Source organism: Ursus maritimus (assembly GCF_017311325.1).
Source record: "Ursus maritimus isolate PB19 chromosome X unlocalized genomic scaffold, ASM1731132v1 scaffold_X1, whole genome shotgun sequence".
Lineage (NCBI taxonomy): Eukaryota > Metazoa > Chordata > Mammalia > Carnivora > Ursidae > Ursus > Ursus maritimus.
Window position 1 is genome coordinate 4,251,161 of NW_024423319.1, and position 18,316 is coordinate 4,269,476.

The 18,316-nt window shown below is 35.4% G+C and overlaps 1 protein-coding gene across 2 annotated transcripts in view; it reads right to left on the reverse strand.

Annotated features, from left to right (window-relative positions):
* The window catches only part of ZNF280C (zinc finger protein 280C), a 63,225-nt gene that overhangs the window by 40,020 nt on the left and 4,889 nt on the right, over nt 1-18,316 (reverse strand). For both annotated transcript variants that reach the window (XM_040627336.1, XM_040627338.1), the window contains exons 2-5: nt 11,903-11,949; nt 5,149-5,295; nt 2,737-2,802; nt 2,500-2,636 (exon numbers count right to left, since the gene is read on the reverse strand). In XM_040627336.1, coding sequence (XP_040483270.1) covers nt 2,500-2,636; nt 2,737-2,802; nt 5,149-5,295; nt 11,903-11,933 — 381 coding nt within the window. In that variant the 5' untranslated portion in view covers nt 11,934-11,949. The remainder of the gene's footprint in view (nt 1-2,499; nt 2,637-2,736; nt 2,803-5,148; nt 5,296-11,902; nt 11,950-18,316) is intronic.

Consider the following 18,316-nt stretch of genomic DNA (forward strand, 5'->3'; position numbering starts at 1 on the left):
AGTGAGGCCCACTGAGGTTGTAACAATGCTTTAGCTAAGAAGAGAATCAACACTCAAATCTTTCATTTTCAATCTAGATTTCTTGGACTACTACTCCAGGACTCAAATTATTATTAATTGTTTCAGAATGTAGATACAAGTTTTCCAAAAATCTGATTTTTAAAAAGGTTGTATTTAAAGTCCCAATGTGGGGCTCAAATGCTCGACTCCAAGATCAAGAGTCACATGCTCCTCCAACTGACCCAGCCAGGCACCCCACAAAAATCTAATTTTTGCTTGAAAGTTCAAAGCTTATCACTGGCAAGAATATGATCAGGTTTCGGGTTTTTTTTTTTTCCCCTACGACAGGCATGCTTTGTACATTTTTAAGGACTGAAAAACTGCGTGGCAGATTCTAAAGGTGGCCCCCATGACTCCCTCCTGATATTTACACCCTTGTGTAATCTCTCCTTGAGTTTCGGTGGAACCTGTGATTGCTTCTAACCAACAGAATATGGCAAATGGGACAGAAAGTACACGATTATGTTATATAGCCCATTTTGCTGAGGACTCACTTTCCTTTGCTGGCTTTGAAGTAGCAATCAGTTATGTTAGGAAGGCTTACATGGCAAGGAACTGAGGGCGGTCTCTGGCTAACAGCAGCAAGAAACCGATGCCCTCAGTCTGACAACCCACAAAGAACTGGATACTACCAATGACCATGTGAGCTTAGAAGCAATATTAAATGATATGGCGCTCTGCCTGACACTTTGATTGCAGCCTTGTGAGACCCTGAAGCAGAGGACCCAGTAAAGCCATGCCCTGACTGCTGACTAACAGGAACCACGAGATAATAAGTGAATATTTCTTTAAGCTGCTAAGTTTGTGATACTATTGTTACGTAGCAATAATTAATACATGGTGCTTTGTTGATCATCTATTCAAGCAAAAATGGCATTCCATTAAAAAAGCAGTTAGTTCAGTTTGCAATTCAAGTGATTTTCCTCAAGAAAACCTTCATACTGTAGATACAGAAATCTTTTATGAATATTACATTTTGTCACACAGTATTTCAAAAGAAGTTTATTTGTCAAGGATTGAGAGTTAATAAAATTAGAAACAATTTATTACTTCTTCAAGGTTATTCTCAAGTGAAAGTGAAATTGTTCTACTGTGAGTGCCTGATGGTCACCAATACAAAAACTACCAGTACTGTTTGGTGACACTGCCTTCATTCATATTAAGGCACCAGCAGTTTTACCCTCCATGCTTTTACATCATCAGTGCAAATGTTGACAGAGTAAAAAGAGGAAATGTCTCAGTGTAATTATCACAACAGTTTTAACTTCACGAACCTCTGAAAGGGTCTCAGGGAACCCCAATGGTCTGTGAACCACAACGTTGCTCTAAGGCAATGTTTCTATGTATAGCAATGCTTAAATGTATGAATGGATGTGCGTATGCGTATTTAAAAACCTCTGGGCTGCGGCACCTGGGTGGCTCAGTTGGTTAAGCATCTGACTTTGGCTCAGGTCATGATCTCAGGGTCCTGGGATTGAGCCCTGCATCATCTGCTTCTCCCTCTCCCTCTGTCCCTCCCCCTGATTATACTCTCTCTCAAATAAATAAATAAAATCTTTAAGAAAATAAAATAAAACCTCTGTGCTAACCTGGATTGAGATCCCAGATCCATCTTTTATTTACCAGTTATATGGCCTTGAGTGAATTATTTAACCTGAGTCTCAGTTTCCTCAACTATAATATGGGGATAATAATCGTGCCTACCTCATAGGAAAATCATAAGAATTAAATGATATTAATTTACATACAACATTTAGAATAAAGACTTACCCATAGTAACAGAATAACAAATGTTAAATATTACCATTAACTATTACTTCTGTTAAAAGTTTTTTTTTAAGATTTTATTTATCCATTTGACAGAGATAGAGACAGCCAGTGAGAGAGGGAACACAAGCAGGGGGAGTGGGAGAGGAAGAAGCAGGCACCCAGCGGAGAAGCCTGATGTGGGGCTCAATCCCAGAACGCTGGGATCACGCCCTGAGCCGAAAGCAGACGCTTAACGACTGAGCCACCCACGCACCCCTGTTAAAAGTTTTAAAAGCTAAGCCATGAAAGTATGTTTTCAGAGTAAACAGCAACAATGATCTCAGAACAATCTTCCCAAATGAGAATACCTGGTTCTGTTTACTCTCTTAAGAATTTTGCCATTATGCAACATTCATTACTGATCATTATTTTACTCACTTTTAGATAGCCTAGTTTTCAATATTATACCTATTTGATCTAAGCATTTTACTTGATTTATTGACAAGTTGGTTAGTTCCTACAGTTATTACTTTGGGTATTGGTTGAGCTGTCATAAAGATAGTGACATTTTCTGATTGTGATTATGCTTTTAGTGGAATGGTGACTAGCTATGATAGTCCACAATGCTAACTGGGTATTATAATATCCAATGCATCCCTGAGCTAATTGTGTAGTTTCAGAAACACTTACTGGTTTAGACACGTTCTGAACAATAACAGAGTTCTGTGAAGATTTAGATTCAGGATGAAATCTAGGCAATGCAGCCACTGGATTTGATGTTGGATCTTTGTAGTGTTGACTTGTAGGCTTGAATGGATCAGTAACACCTGCATTTTAAAATTACATAACATATTGAGTATTTTTGTATACAACCAATTTTGTCAAAATATTTCACTTTAAGATTAAAATGGTATAACAATACTATACCTTGAGAGAGGGTCTCATTCTTTATTCCCTTTGAAGATGAGCTGGGGTTACCTCTGTTCAAAATATCTACAAAAATTATGTTTATTTTAAAACTCATTATTTGAATTGAATATATATTAAGATAATAAAAAACTTTCCAAAAATATATCCACATACAACTAAAATTTAAGTATATTTCTTTCTCTTAATGGTGACCCCAGATCAAACCCTTCCCCAATTCCCATGTCACATTCATACCCCTAAAAGCCTGGAAGTTTCTTTAGGGGTAAGATGGTCACATTACCTGTATCACTCCTCTTGAGTTCTGAGAGGGATACTATTGAAGACTGCAGACTAAATTTAATCTAGAGTTTACCAGAGTATCTCAAATCTACTACTATGCCAAAAGTCAATTTGAGCCTGACATGACCCTATGAATCAGTTTAAGATTGCTCACTCCTGTACCCATGTGAACCCATAACTTCTAGGTTATTATGGAATCAAATAAAAATTTGGAAGAGTAGAGATTTGCCTAAAATTGTTAATCAGGAAAAGGTACAAACATTTAAAAAATCCCATAAAACTTCAAAAAATTTCCTTTTCCCCTCCTAGTAGAAAAGAACCAGATCTCATAGAATAATTCTATAAGGTAAAGGTCACACAAAAGTAGGGTGGTTTTATGATAACGGAAATTCAGTTCTCTAAGACTAGGCACTACAGAAGTTTTCTAGGAGAAAAATCTGCTCAAACAACTTGATATGTTTTCATTCAGAAATTTAAAATAAGTATTTACTCAAGCCATTACAGAGTTAAACCTATAGTATTTTTTAGTGACTGTAGTCTATCAAACACAACTTTTTACCATCCCCTCAACTTAATGATGGTTCTATATAAATATTTAGCTCATATTCCATATACCAAAAATATTTTATGGCTCACACATAAAACATCAATAAAAATCACTTAAATTTTGAGTTCATTTAGAGAAGAAATTTCACTGGGGTCAACTTTCTTTTTGATAGAATCACTTAAAACTAATACACATTATTACAGTTATCTATAGTTGATATAAATCCAGCTTGAACCACCATGCTTTCAATAAGATGATCTGAATAATAATTTTGAAATACAGTAATATTTCAGGAAAAAAAATCACAGCAACTAGGAAACAATAATTATAATATTCTGTTCCACTATGAGCAACAAACATGCCAACATACTTACCTCATTTTATAATTGAAGTGACATTCTGCTTAGCACCTCTCAATTTGCCCAAGGAAATGATATTGACAATTAAAGTATTCTATTTTTGATAAAACCGAATAGAAGTGCTATTTGAAGTTTAGAGTCAAGAGAAGTAATAACAGGGCTTTCAAAAATTAAAAACTCATCTCTTTTTTTTTAAGATTTTATTTATTTATTTGACAGAGATAGAGACAGCCAGCGAGAGAGGGAACACAAGCAGGGGGAGTGGGAGAGGAAGAAGCAGGCTCATAGTGGAGGAGCCTGATGTGGGGCTCGATCCCAGGACTCCAGGATCACGCCCTGAGCCGAAGGCAGACACTTAACTGCTGTGCCACCCAGGCGCCCCTAAAAACTCATCTCTTAACCACAATATTATGAACTGCCATGGTAGGTAAGAAAACACTGGTATGCTGGCTACATTCTTTGCTAAGTTCTTCTGGCTTAAAAAAAGTGAATATAATGGAAAAGAATCTATGTCCTCTTTTCTAACTCTAACTGAAATCTAACAATCTACAAAATTACTGGACGTGTTCTGCTAGAAAGCCATGAGGATTAAGTGCGCTAACTGCCTGCATTGTACAAGTACAGTGGCTAAAGACCAGACCCTCCCTCCTTCATGAATATAATCAGGAGTTGTTGGAAGATGAGTGTGGCCAGAAACTACAGCCCATGTTGGTACACACACTAGAGACTGTATAATCATGCAGTGCCTATTCATTTTGTAACCATGATTCAATATGACACTGTGATGAGGCAGTTGCCTGGATGTGAGAACCCCCATCAGAGACTAACACAAACTTATTTAGTATTCTGATATTTTAAGCAAAGCATTCCAAACACTTTCTTTTCTAGGTGTGTTTGGGCTTAAGGGAGAAAAAGTTAACAAACAGGTGAATAGGGTACTTAGCTCCACTAAAACTTAAGATTTCCAATTTCAGAAGGCATATAATGCTGTTAGGTAATCCTAACCTTTAGTTAACTTAGTTAACATTTCCCTTTTCTCTCAAATGATATTTTGACCTCTCACCTTACTCAAGTCCCCAACCACATCCTCCCTTTGATTCTCACAAATTCTTACTGACCTGTATGCTCCAACTCCTTACAGAATAACAAGGACATATAAGATAGCCCACAGGTTTTTCTATGAGAAACAGCAACTTATAAAACTTTACTGAAATAAATGCTTACTTGAAATGGCTGGTTTTGAACTTGATATCTCTCCAACAAAGATCAGCTCATCATCATCTTCATCCAGAATTTCTTCTACTTTCTTCTGCCATGGCTCCAGTTCTTCTTCTTCACATTCCATAAAGAGTTCTGCCATTTTTGAATTATCTAATTTTCAAAAGGAGAGAAACATCTTATTTTTTAAAATAACTTTTTGCAGTGCATAGTATGATATTTAAGATATACTTTAATAATATTAATATTAATTACTGAGTAGATATTTGCAGTCAGTACATGGTAGCAAAAGAAAGAGACTCAGCTCAATCTCTAAGATCTAAACTAGTAAAATTAAGCTAGCTGGCTAAGTAACAGATGACAGTAGTTATTCGTAGCTGCCAAGAAATTTTAAGAATAATCAAATCCAATAAAAACTTGAAACATAAAAAAAGAATAATCAAACCCAGGAAAGAATACCCAATGGGAAAAAGATAGTCTCCTCAACAAATGGTGTTGGGAAAACTGGACAGCAATATGCAAAAGAATGAAACTGGAGCACTTTCTTTAAAAAAAAAGATTTTATTTATTTATTTGACAGAGAAAGAGAGAGAGGGAGCACAAACAGGGGGAGTGGGAGAGGGAGAAGCAGGCTCCCTGCTGAGCAGGGAGCCCAATGCGGGGCTCGATCCCAGGACCCTGGGATCACGACCTGAGATGAAGGCAGATGCTTGACTGAGCCACCCACGTGCCCCAGAATCTGGACCACTTTCTTACACCATACACAAAAATAAATTCGAAATGGATGAAAGACCTAAATGTGACACGGGAAACCATTAAAATTCTAGAGAACACAGGCAGTAATCTCTTTGACATCAACTGTAGCAACTTCTTACCAGATATGTCTCCTGAGGCAAGGGAAACAAAAGCAAAAATAAACTACTGGGACTTCATCAAATTAAAAGCTTCTACACGGTGAGGGAAACAATCAACAAAACTAAAAGGCAACCTATGGAATAGGAGAAGATATTTGCAAATGACATATCTAATAAAGGGTTAGTATCCAAAATAAATTTTAAAAAAAATTACAACTCAAGACCCATAAAACAATCCAATTAAAAAATGGACCAAAAACATGAATAGAGGGGCTCCTGGATGGCTCAGTCGGTTAAGTGTCTGCCTTTTTGGCTCAGGTTATGATCCCAGGGTCCTGGAATTGAGCTCTGCATTGGGCTTTCTCNCTTTGGCAGCAGGAAGCCTCCTTCTCCCTCTCCCTCTGCCTGCCGCTCTGCCTACTTGTGTGCTCTATCAAATAAATAAAATCTTAAAAAAAAAGACATGAATAGATCTTTTTCCAAAGAAGATATACAGATGGTCAACAGACACATAAAAACATGCTCAACATCACTGCCCATCAAGGAAATAAAAATGAAAACTACAATGAGATATCATCTCCCAACTGTCAGAGGGCTAAAATCAAGAACACAAGAAATGACAGGTATTGGTGAGGATGTGGAGAAAGTGTAACCCTCGTGCACTGCTGGTGGGAATGCAAACTGGTGCAGCCACTCTGGAAAACAGTATGGAGGTTCCTCAAAAGTTAAAAATAGAACTGCCCCACAATCCAGCAATTGCACTAGGAGGTATTTACCCAAAGGATACAAAAATACGAATTCAAAGGGATACATGCATCCCTATGTTTATAGCAGCATTATCTACAAGAGCCAAATTATAGAAACAGCCCAAATGTCCACTTACTGATGAATGGATAAAGAAAAGGTGGTATGTGTATACAGTGGAATATTACTCAGCCATAAAAAGAATGAAATCTTGCCATTTGTAACAATGTGGATGGAACTAGGGAGTATTACACTAAGTGAAATAAGTCAGAGAAAGACAAACACCATATGATTTCACTTATATGTGGAATTTAAGAAACAAAACAAATGAGCATAGGGGGAAAAAAGAGAGAGGCAAACCAAGAAAAAGACTCCTAACTATAGAGAACAAACTGATGGTCATCAGAGTGGGGGGTGGAGGGGGACGATGGTTGAAAGGTGAATACCATCAGCCTGCTAGTGCTGACCAAGCACTCAGAGGTCTGAGGAAGCATTTTAATGCCTCCTAAATAAATATGGATAGATAACCATTGAGTACCAGAAATATGACTAAACCTCCAAAGTGAAAGACCAAAACAATAAAACAGATTAAAAGCTCTTAAACAGAGATAGTACTGAATGCAAAATTTATTAGAATATAATTAGCATTTTCAGAGAAATAAATGTTATAAAAAGTAACATTCAGAAAATAAAAAGTTTAAAAATAAGAAAGCCAAAATTCAGTAAAAGAAAAACCCAAATGCCAAAGTTGAATAAATGTCCCATGAGTGGAACTAAAAGACAAAAAATATATATACACTAAATAGATGAGATTATTAGAAATCAGTTTCAAAGGTACAATTCACCTAATAAAAGTTCCAGAAAAATAACAGAGAAAAAGGAAAGGGGATGTAACAAAGGAAAAATACAAAAGAAATTTCTAGTTCTAAAGGACATAAATGTCCAGATTGAAAAAGCCTTCCAGGACCCAGCACAAAAATCAGGAAAAAAAAATCTACAGTAGAGGAATATTTCATGAGACTTGAGAATGCTGGAGATGGAAACTATCTTAAAAGCATCGACAGAGAGAGAGTTAGAGAGTTAGAATAATGCTTTCAAAAGTATTAGTGAAATAATTTTCAATTTAGAATTCTATAGCCACCAGCCAAGGTTTTCATCAAGCATGAGGTACATATTCCTTCATCAAAAATAAAGATCACCAACATCATGCAAAATTTACCCCCTATTCACCCTTTATTTCTTAGGAAGAATCCACCAAAATACGGGACTTAAGAAGGAGAAAGATACAGAATGCAGAAAACAGGACATTCAACACAATACAAAGACAAAGGAAAGTCCCAGGATAATAACTGTTCAATAGGTCTAGATAACAACCAGCCAGAATAGAGCAAGAGAACATTACTCCCAGGAGGAATGTCTCCAGGAGACCAGACACACACACACACACACACACACACACACACACACACACACACTTAAAAATTAAAATGTTAGATTACCTGACAAGTTTTACCATGTAGAAAATTGAATTAAGAGGCTATAGAAGGGTGTAAAAAGACTTGACTATAGACTTTAATAAAATTTAGCAAATTTAGTCAACTATATTTCAATAAAAAATAAAATAAAATTAAGCAAATTTTAAAAAATGAAACATTTAAATATCTGGGCATACACAAAAAAGAGAAAAATGTTATATCCATAACATATTAATACCATAATACTATACTCATTAGTGAACAATATTTATTATGGTTATTATAATAAAAACATTTAATATGATTTAACAAAAAATTGAGATATAAATGCAGTGGGAGATGTTTGGAAGGAGGGGTAAGTGTAAGAAAACTAAAATCATCATGCTCCATTGATAGAAAAATTATTAGGTAATGGCAAAAAAATGATGATTTAAGAGACAGCAGTATGTGTAGGTGTTTTAAAAATTTAGAAAAATGGAGGGGCATCTGGGTGGCTCAGTTGGTCAGCTCACACATCATGATCCTGGGGTCCTGGGATCAAGCCCCACATCAGGCTCCCTGCTCAGCAGGGAATCTGTTTCTTCCTCTGCCTCTCCCACTCTCCCCCCTGGCTTGTGCGCTCTCTCGCTCTCTCTCTCACTCAAATAAAATCTTAAAAAATATTTTTTTAATTTTTTAAAAAGATTTTACTTATTTATTTGTTAGAGAGAGAAAGAGCGTGAACACAAGCAGGGAGAGCAGCAGGCAGAGGGAGAAGCAGGCTCTCTGCTGAGCAGGGAGCCCGATGTGGGGCTCAATTTCAGGACTCTGGGATTATGACCTGAGCCGAAGGCAGACACTTAACTGACTGAACCACCCAAGCGTCCCTTCAAAAAAATTTTTTAATTTAGAAATATGGAAAGAATTATTAGAAAAAAAGCTAAACTACTGAAAGTGAATGCCTTGCAAAAACAGGGAGTAACAGGCCCATGCACACCACTCTCACTCCTACCCTTCAAGAAACCCTGGTTACGCAACTTATAACTTTCAGATTATTTTTTAAAACTATGTATGCGTTGTTCTGCTTTTAAAAAAGTATTGGGGAGATGCCTGAGTGGCTCAGTTGGTTAGGCATCTGCCTTCAGCTTGGGTGATGATCCCAGGACCCCTGGGATCGAACCCCATATCAGTCTCCCTGCTCAATGGGGAGTCTGCTTCTCCCCCTTCCTCTGCCCCTCTCCCACTTGTGCTGGCACACTCGCTCTCTCTCTCAAATAAAATCTTAAAAAAAGTATTGAGGGAGCCCCTAAATTAATTTAATAGCAATGGGGATGGATACAAGTGGTGCTAGATATATGGAGTGAGATGTGGCTGGAGGAACAACTAAAAAGTAACAAAACAAAACAAAGTAATAATTCCTGGATTCTGGTTTAGACAATAATCATTTGGGGTTTTTTTTAGACAATGATATCTTTATTTTTTAAATGCTATCATTTCTAAAGGTAATTTTACTAGATTAAATGTCCTTTCTAATTTTGACTCAAAATTAGGGTGTGAAAACAATGATTTGGGGGAAGGTTTACAAAAGAAACACCATAACAAATAGAAACTATTCTTTTGAAATTATTTAAATTTGGGGCGCCTGGGTGGCTCAGTAGTTAAGCATCTGCCTTCAGCTCAGGGTGTGATCCCAGGGTCCTGGGATGGAGCCCTGCATCGGGCTCCCTGCTCCACTGGGAGCCTGCTTCTTCCTCTCCCACTCTCCCTGCTTGTGTTCCCTCTCTCGCTGGCTGTCTCTCTCTCTGTCAAATAAATAAATAAAATCTAAAAAACAAAACAAACAAAAAAAGAAATTATTTAAATTTAATTTCCTCACCTATACGGGTATGCCAAAATCATTTCTTGGCATAATGTTGTTTAATGTTTAGTGGTCTACTTACCATAAAACAAAACAAAACAAAAACCTTCTCACCCTTCCAAATGTAACCAGTTTAATGAACTTTCTTTTCTAACTTTACTTCAAAAACACACACACATAATGGTCTAAGTCAAATAATTAAAAGAGTAACTCACAGTTTAGCATTTGCGTATTCTGAATACTTGAAAATACCATCCTCATTGTGTCCCCTGGAGTCCTCCTTTGTAGTGTTTCTTCTATCTAAAATATTCTTCCTCCTTACCTTATATTGTCCACGTTATTCAAGTATAGTAGAAGGAGCATGGATTTGACATCAAATTGAATAGTTCAAATCTTCATTGCACCATTTCTAATCATGTTACTCTGGAGAAATTACTTGAATCTTGTTTTCTCACCTCTAATATGGGTATATCTACCTAATAGAAGTGGCAACGTAGACTGAGAAAAATGTGATATAAAGTGCCTAATCTAACCTCAAGTAAATACTCAACAAAATCTTAATTTCCAACTCTTGGTTCAGTTACAACTTCCTCAATAAACAGTAGACCTTGTTTTTCTTCCACCTTTTACTACATTGGGATTCTATGCCATGAAGTTCAAGATTTACTATATATGATTTCAAACTGCTCACTATTTCTTAATGTGTATTTTTTTAAGTCGGCTCCACACCTAATGTGGGGCTTGAGCTCATGACCCTGAGATCGAGTCAGATCCTCTACCGACTGAGCCACCCGGGCACCCCTCTTAATGTGTATTTCTTTACTGTACACGTCTAACTCCAAAGTAAGAGTGAAGAACTTATTTTCTTTTTTCTTTTTTTTTTAAAGATTTTATTTATTTAACAGAGATAGAGACAGCCATCGAGAGAGGGAACACAAGCAGGGGGAGTGGGAGAGGAAGAAGCAGGCTCACAGCAGAGGAGCCTGATGTGGGGCTCAATCCCATAATGCCGGGATCACGCCCTGAGCTGAAGGCAGACGCTTAACCGCTGTGCCACCCAGGCGCCCCAGAACTTATTTTCTTCTTCCTTTGTGTCTTCTCCTATACACAGTAGTCTCCTGGATAAGCATCAACACTTAACATGATAATCAGTGAACTAAGAAACAAGGCAGTCAGGCAATGCCAATTTTTTTTTTAAATGAGGGACACTGATGTATACAGATAATAAAAAAATAATTTATATCTATGTTGATACCATGGTCTTGATACCATGTATGACACATAGGTCTTCCTCATTTTTTTTAACGGGGTACTACCACTGTCAATATATTCAAGATAGATTGTTGAGTAAAAAAATTTTAAAGGCACATAATAACATATATAGTATGGTCTTATTTAGAAATTTTTTGTCTATGCATAGAAAAAAGTTTGTGGGTTGCGGGATGGGATAACTGGGTGATGCGCATTAAGAAGGGCACATGATGTGATGAGCACTGGGTGTTATACTGAATTGATGAATCACTGAACATTTTATCCAAAACCAATGATGTACTGCACCTTGCCTAATTGAATTTAAATTAAACAAAAAGAAAAAAGAAAAAGGTTTGTGATCACGTATACCAAACCAATAATAGTAGTTATCTCTGGAAATCAAGAAGAAACACTTCATTTCTACTGACATTTTTATTGTATATCGATTGTTCTTTTTTACTATGAGCATGTATTACTTTAATAAATTTAAGTGTTTTTTTAAATGTGTATACTTCTGTTCTTTTAATCTTTTCTCATGAATCAAGGTCATCAGTACAAAAGCCATGCATACTAGTATCACTTGCAGCAGCAATACTTACTTTTTGATTGAAAAGGGTTGTCGTCGTCCATCAAGTTGCAGAGTCACCTAGGCACCAACACATGACATCAATCAATTTTATGAGTTACTTTAACACCAAATATTGAAACACGAAACTTGGGATTCAGAAATCTTTGGGTCTAATTTTGATCTCTAGCAAACTCACCATATGACTCCAGGGAAGATAGCAAGTTAAGTCTTAGTTTTCTGCCCTATAAAATAAAGATACCTACTCTTAGGGTGGATTTGTTAAATGTATTCACATTTAATCATTTTCTCCTACAAAAAGCTTACCTTTTGAGTTTGACATGTTTGATATACACATGCTGGCTTTACCTAATTGTAAATGCAAATTTAGTAAATAAAATGCTGAATGTATTAAGCATTTATTACTTGAAGAAATCAGATGGATTGTTAAATTACAAATAAGTTTTGGAAAAGCACCTTTTTGTAAATGAGTAATAACCTTGTACTACATGTTTTAGTCAATCTCAATTTCGAAATGCTAAGTGACATTAATCTTTAACCATTACTCATTCGCCATATTTCAGAAATAAATGTAATTATTACAAGAAAACACATACAAAAAAGTTTTAGTTTATATATTTTTATTTCTTACTAACACTAACTGCAAGGAATAGAAAATTAGTTGGATAAACTTCATCATAGATCAATTCATTAAAAAACAATTACTCCTTGCCTTCTGTGCTCAAAGTGATATGCTCAGTTCTAGGGAAAAAATTAAGATGAATAAATCATAGTCCTTGCCTTCAGAAGGTTACAGTCTAATATATCTACAGTTCTTTGAGCTTTTAAAAAAGCTGTTGTATTAAACATTACCAAAAATTGTTTTTGAATTGCTTTCTTTAAAGCAGGAATTTGTGTTCTGAATTCTCATGCATGCATATTCTTTATATACAAAATAAATGTGTTTAAAAACCTATTTCAGTTACAAAACAAAAAAAGCAAAAAAATTAGTCATCAGAAATCTAAAGTATTAGGATGAACAGAGCTGAGTCTTCACATTTGTCTGTGTTTTCAGACTGGTAAAAGCAAGCTTTCCTGCTTTTTCCAATTCCAAATTATTTAGATTGAATTAGACCAAAGGAAAAAAACCTATTTTAACTCTGGAAGAAGTTACTGGTATGAATGTTTGAATTACTATCACAAGGATCTCAAGTGAATTCTGTACTTAAGTAAACTTCCCTAGCTCTGAGATTTGACTATTCAAATCTCTTTTTTTTTTTTAAAGATTTTATTTATTTATGTGACAGAAAGACAGCCAGCGAGAGAGGGAACACAGCAGGGGGAGTGGGAGAGGAAAGAGCAGGCTCACAGCGGAGGAGCCTGATGTGGGACTCGATCCCGGAATGCCGGGATCACGCCCTGAGCCGAAGGCAGACGCTTTAACGACTGCGCTACCCAGGCGCCCCTGACTATTCAAATCTCTTTAACTCAATTATTTGAATAGTTACCATTTCTCCCTGAACTAGAATTAAGGCAATGCATATGTCAAGTAAATAAATACATGTCAATTCTTGCTCAGCATTAAAGAACTATTACTACCAGGAACACAGATTTTTTTTAAGAGTCACAACTACATAGCCTATGGAGATTCATGTATAACACTTTTATTAAATGCTCACAGAAGATACTATTAGCACAAATATCCTAAAATTAGTACTAAACATAAAAGTAGTTTATATAAACAAGTCATATCCACTGCCTATGACTACAGAGATGAATTCTGAGGCCCATAACAGCCACCAAGGAGCTTCAATTGGTACATTTATAAACACTTTAAAAAGTCAGAAATCCTCAGATGCCATTAGAACCATAACTTCATCTAAAGCTGCACTATCCAATAAAATAGTCAAGCCCCCCAAAACTATCACCACAAAAATCTCTCAAGTCATAATTTCAGAGTTTTGGTGACACTGCAAGGAATTACATGGGCGATTAAGTCATCTGTCAAGAAATGGAATACCCAGCAAAACATGCAATGAGGATCTTAGAGCTTCCATAATAGCAGCTCCAGAGGGTCTCTAGGTTCTGCAACTCAGAGCTGGCACCAAAACAGGCAAAAAAGAAAAGAACTCTCCACTTCAGCTATTGACTCAGGTAGAGATACTATGCCCATGTTTAATACACTGTTCCTATGGGGGAAAATGAATTCCAAGTAACTAATGAAAGACCTCTTGGAATACAATCCAGTTTTTGGAGACTGCCTGTATAAGTAATTTTAATTGCTATTTAGATATTTTATGGTTTCAGTTTCTAAATATTTAAAACTTACCTATCTTTTAAGAGTTCAATTCTACAAAATTTTCAAAAAACATTAATAGATCAAAATAGTTAAAATGGTAAATTGTATGTTATGTGCATTTCACGCCTACTAGGATGGCTGTAATCAAAGAGGCAGACAATAACAAGTGTTGGCAAGGATATGGAGAAATTGGAACCCTCATACATGGCTGGGCAGGAATATGAAATGGTGTAGACACTGTGGAAAATACTTTGGCAGTCACTCACAAAGTTAAACATACTTACTATATGACACAGCAATTCCACTCCAAGTGAGATAGAATTGAAAACATATGCCCATACAAAAACTTGTACATGGGAATGTGTATAGCAGCATTATTTATAATAGCCAAAAAGTGGAAACAAACCACATGCCCAAGCGATGAATGGATAAACAAAATGTGATATACCTATACAATGGAATAATATTCAGTCATAAAAGGAATAAAATACTGATGTATACTACAACATGGATGAACCATGGGAACATACTAAGTGAAAGAAGCCAGTCCAAAAGACCATGTATTGTATAACTTCATTTACATGAAATGTCCAGAAATGGCAAATTCATAAAGACAGAAAATACAGTAGTGGTTGCTTAGGGCTGGGAGGGTTGGGGGTGAAGTGGGGAATGACTCCCAGTGGATATGGGGTTTATTTTGGGGGTGATGAAAATGTTCTAAATTGACCGTGGTGATGGTTACATGCCACTGTGAATATACTAAAACCATTAAATTTTATACTTCAAATGGCTGAATTGAATGTTGTGAATTTTTTTAGGATTTATTTATTTATTTTAGAGAGAGAGAGAGTGAGAGTGTGGGGTGGGGAGGGAGAGAGATAGAATCTTGATCAGACTCTCCACTGAGCATGGAACCCAATGCCAGGCTCAATCCCAGGACCCTAAGATCATGACTTGAGCTGAAATCAGGTCGGATGCCTAACCAACTGGCCACCCAGGGGCCCCTATTATGTGAATTTTATTTTAATAAAGCTGTTAAGAAAATAATAAGGTGGTAGGATATAAGCCTGGGAGTGATGGAGTCACTATGTGGAGAAAGAATGTCTAAGAAAGAAACCAACAAAGAAAATAGCAAAGCCATAAGATTCTGGGGTAGAGAAAGAGACGGTAGGGTAGGTCGATACTCAAGTTCGGATAATACCATTTAAATACCTGAAGCTAGCCATGATTGAAGTAAATTAACTATTAAGATTTTTCAGTTAAGGGAAGGAATAATTGTTCATTTCTGGTTTAATCTACCTTGAGTGAGGTGTCTTGCATTCAAGATTGATAATACACTCACTAGTGGCTTATTACCCCCACATTTCTCAAACTAATTGATCTCTGGGGAAAGAGATATTGCAGATGGTGCAAGAGAGCTCTATCTAAAACAATATATTGTTTTGCTATCTAAACTCTTTCATATATACAATACAGTCTTATTAACTGTAGTCACCATGCTATACATTACATCTCCAAGGCTTATATTACTGGAAGTTTGTACCTTTTGGCCATCTTCACCAAATTCGCCCATCCCACACCCCCAGCTCCGGCAACCACCAATGTGTTCTCTGTATCTATAAGTTCCTTTTTTTTTTTTTTAAGATTTCACATTTAAGTGAGATCATACAGTATTTGTCTTTCTATGTCTGATTTATTTCACTTAACATAACGCCCTCAAGGTCCATGCATGTCATGAATGGCAGAATGTTCTTCCTTTTTATAGCTGAATAATAGTCCATTTTATATTTGTACACCAAATTTTCTTCATCCATTCATCCAATGATGGACACTTTGGTTGTTTCCACGTCTTGGCTATTGTAAATAATGCTGCAATGAACATGGGGATACAAATATTATTTCAAGTTAGTGCTTTCATTTCCTTCAGATAAATACCCAGAAGTGGAAATTGTTGGATCATATCAGTACTGCTGTTTTTGTCTGTCTTTACTACTGCATTTTCATCAAGTACTATCACTTTTACTGCTGCTGGCTAATGAACTAAAGAACAATGGAAGAAAATATCTAAATGATGCATTTGCACTAAATGGACAAATGACAGTACAGTTAGCTATAAAAATGATGGTATTTAAAAGATTCAGATAGAAAAATCTTGCCATTGTTTAGATAGGTATGAAAAATGCAATACAAGTAGGCAGTGACTTTGTTTCATCAAAATGTATTACTCACTCAATGTATTAAAGTTAATTCAAATAGCATTGATTTTGTAGTTTTGATTATTTTATTTCATGATTGCGTAAGAGCTCTAGAAATATTTTAAACATTTTAAGTAGGAGGATGTCTATGAAAATGTTTTCTTATAACAGAAATTAATTGGTATGGTACTCAAATGCAAGAAACACTGGATTATACCTTGATTCCTTAGACAATTTCATTGTTACCTAAACAATTCAAACTCTCAAACCAGGTTTTGGGAACAAATCACATATAATTTAGAAGGAAAACTTAGGCTCACCATCTTTTTTTTGTTTGTTTAAGAAATTTTTACATAGTGGGAATTATTTTTTTGAAAGTCTGAACACATGAAGTCCTGGCATATTTTGAGAAGGTATTTCTTTAATAACTTTCCTATCTCCCCCTTATTTTATTTAGGTTTTCAATTTTTTTCCTCTGTCGATGTTCAGATTTCATCTATTTGTAGAAAATAGCTAGTTGACACTACAACTAAAGTTCATTAGCATAAACACTTTGCAAAGATTGCTTATATTTTAAAATATGTTCTTTAATGTTAGTTTTTGGGGTGCAGTGTTATAAAATTTACTTTCTGCAAAGTAATTTTTATATCATACTAAGGTTAAGATTTTACCTATAAGAATGTTTTTATTGCACTTCATATGTAAAAGGCATAATCTGCAGAAAAGACTAAAATAATTGGCTTTTCAAAGCCAAATTATATAATAAATATTTTATATAAGTTTCATAAGATATTCTATAATCACTAATTACTAAAGTAACCTCAGGAAATATTATTAATTAATTCACATTTTATAGGAGTAAAACTTATCCACTATGGAAAACGTCAAGTAAAAGAGTAGAGTACAATGATGAAAACACTTAACATAAGGGCTGAATAACTGGAAATTTTGAATCTACCACTTTCTGATTGCCAAACCTATAGGATATTTAATCAACCTCTCTGAGCTTAGTTTTACTACCTATAAAATAAAAACAGTAATATCTTCCTTGCAACACTATTAGGAAGATTAAATAAAGTACGAGAAAAAATATTGTACAGTACTTTGCATTATTTTACTCAACTTTTCCTTGTTCACTGGAAGTCATATTACAAGTTGATAAATATAAACACTAAAAGAAAACAAAATTTTAGTTCATATAAAGAACTGTTAAGATATTGTCACCAATAAGGTACACCAGATCAGTAGTTCTCAAGCTTTTTGGTCTCAGGATGTCTCAGGACCTCTTTGCATTCTTTTTTTTTTTTTTTTAAGATTTTATTTATTTATTTGACAGAGAGAGAGACAGCCAGCGAGAGAGGGAACACAGGCAGGGAGAGTGAGAGAGGACGAAGCAGGCTCCCAGCGGAGGAGCCTGATGTGGGGCTCCATCCCAGGATTCTGGGATCACACCCTGAGCTGAAGGCAGATGCTTAACGACTGAGCCACCCAGGCGCCCCTGGACCTCTTTGCATTCTTAAAACTTGAAGACCCAAATAAGCTTGTTTATATGGATTATATCTGTTGATACTTACCATATTAGAAATTGAAAATTAGAAAAAATTAAATATGTATTAATTTATTTAAAGTAATAATAAGCCCATTACATGTTCATATAATATTTTAATGAAAACAACTATTTTCTAAAACAAAAAATTTAATGAGAAAAGTGGCACTAATTTACATTTTTGCAAATGTCTTTAATATTTGTTTCATAAAAGACAGCTAGATTCTTTTATCAGATTCTGAAATGTATTTTTTTCTAAATATATACAAAGAAGTACACCACGTTTCAATCCTTATTAAATATCTAATAAGGATGATTTCACTATTTCTTTATTTTAATGTAAATTATTTGTAAAAGGACTTAAAATATAAAAAAATAAAATAAAAACGGTCTGTTTTATCCAGACGA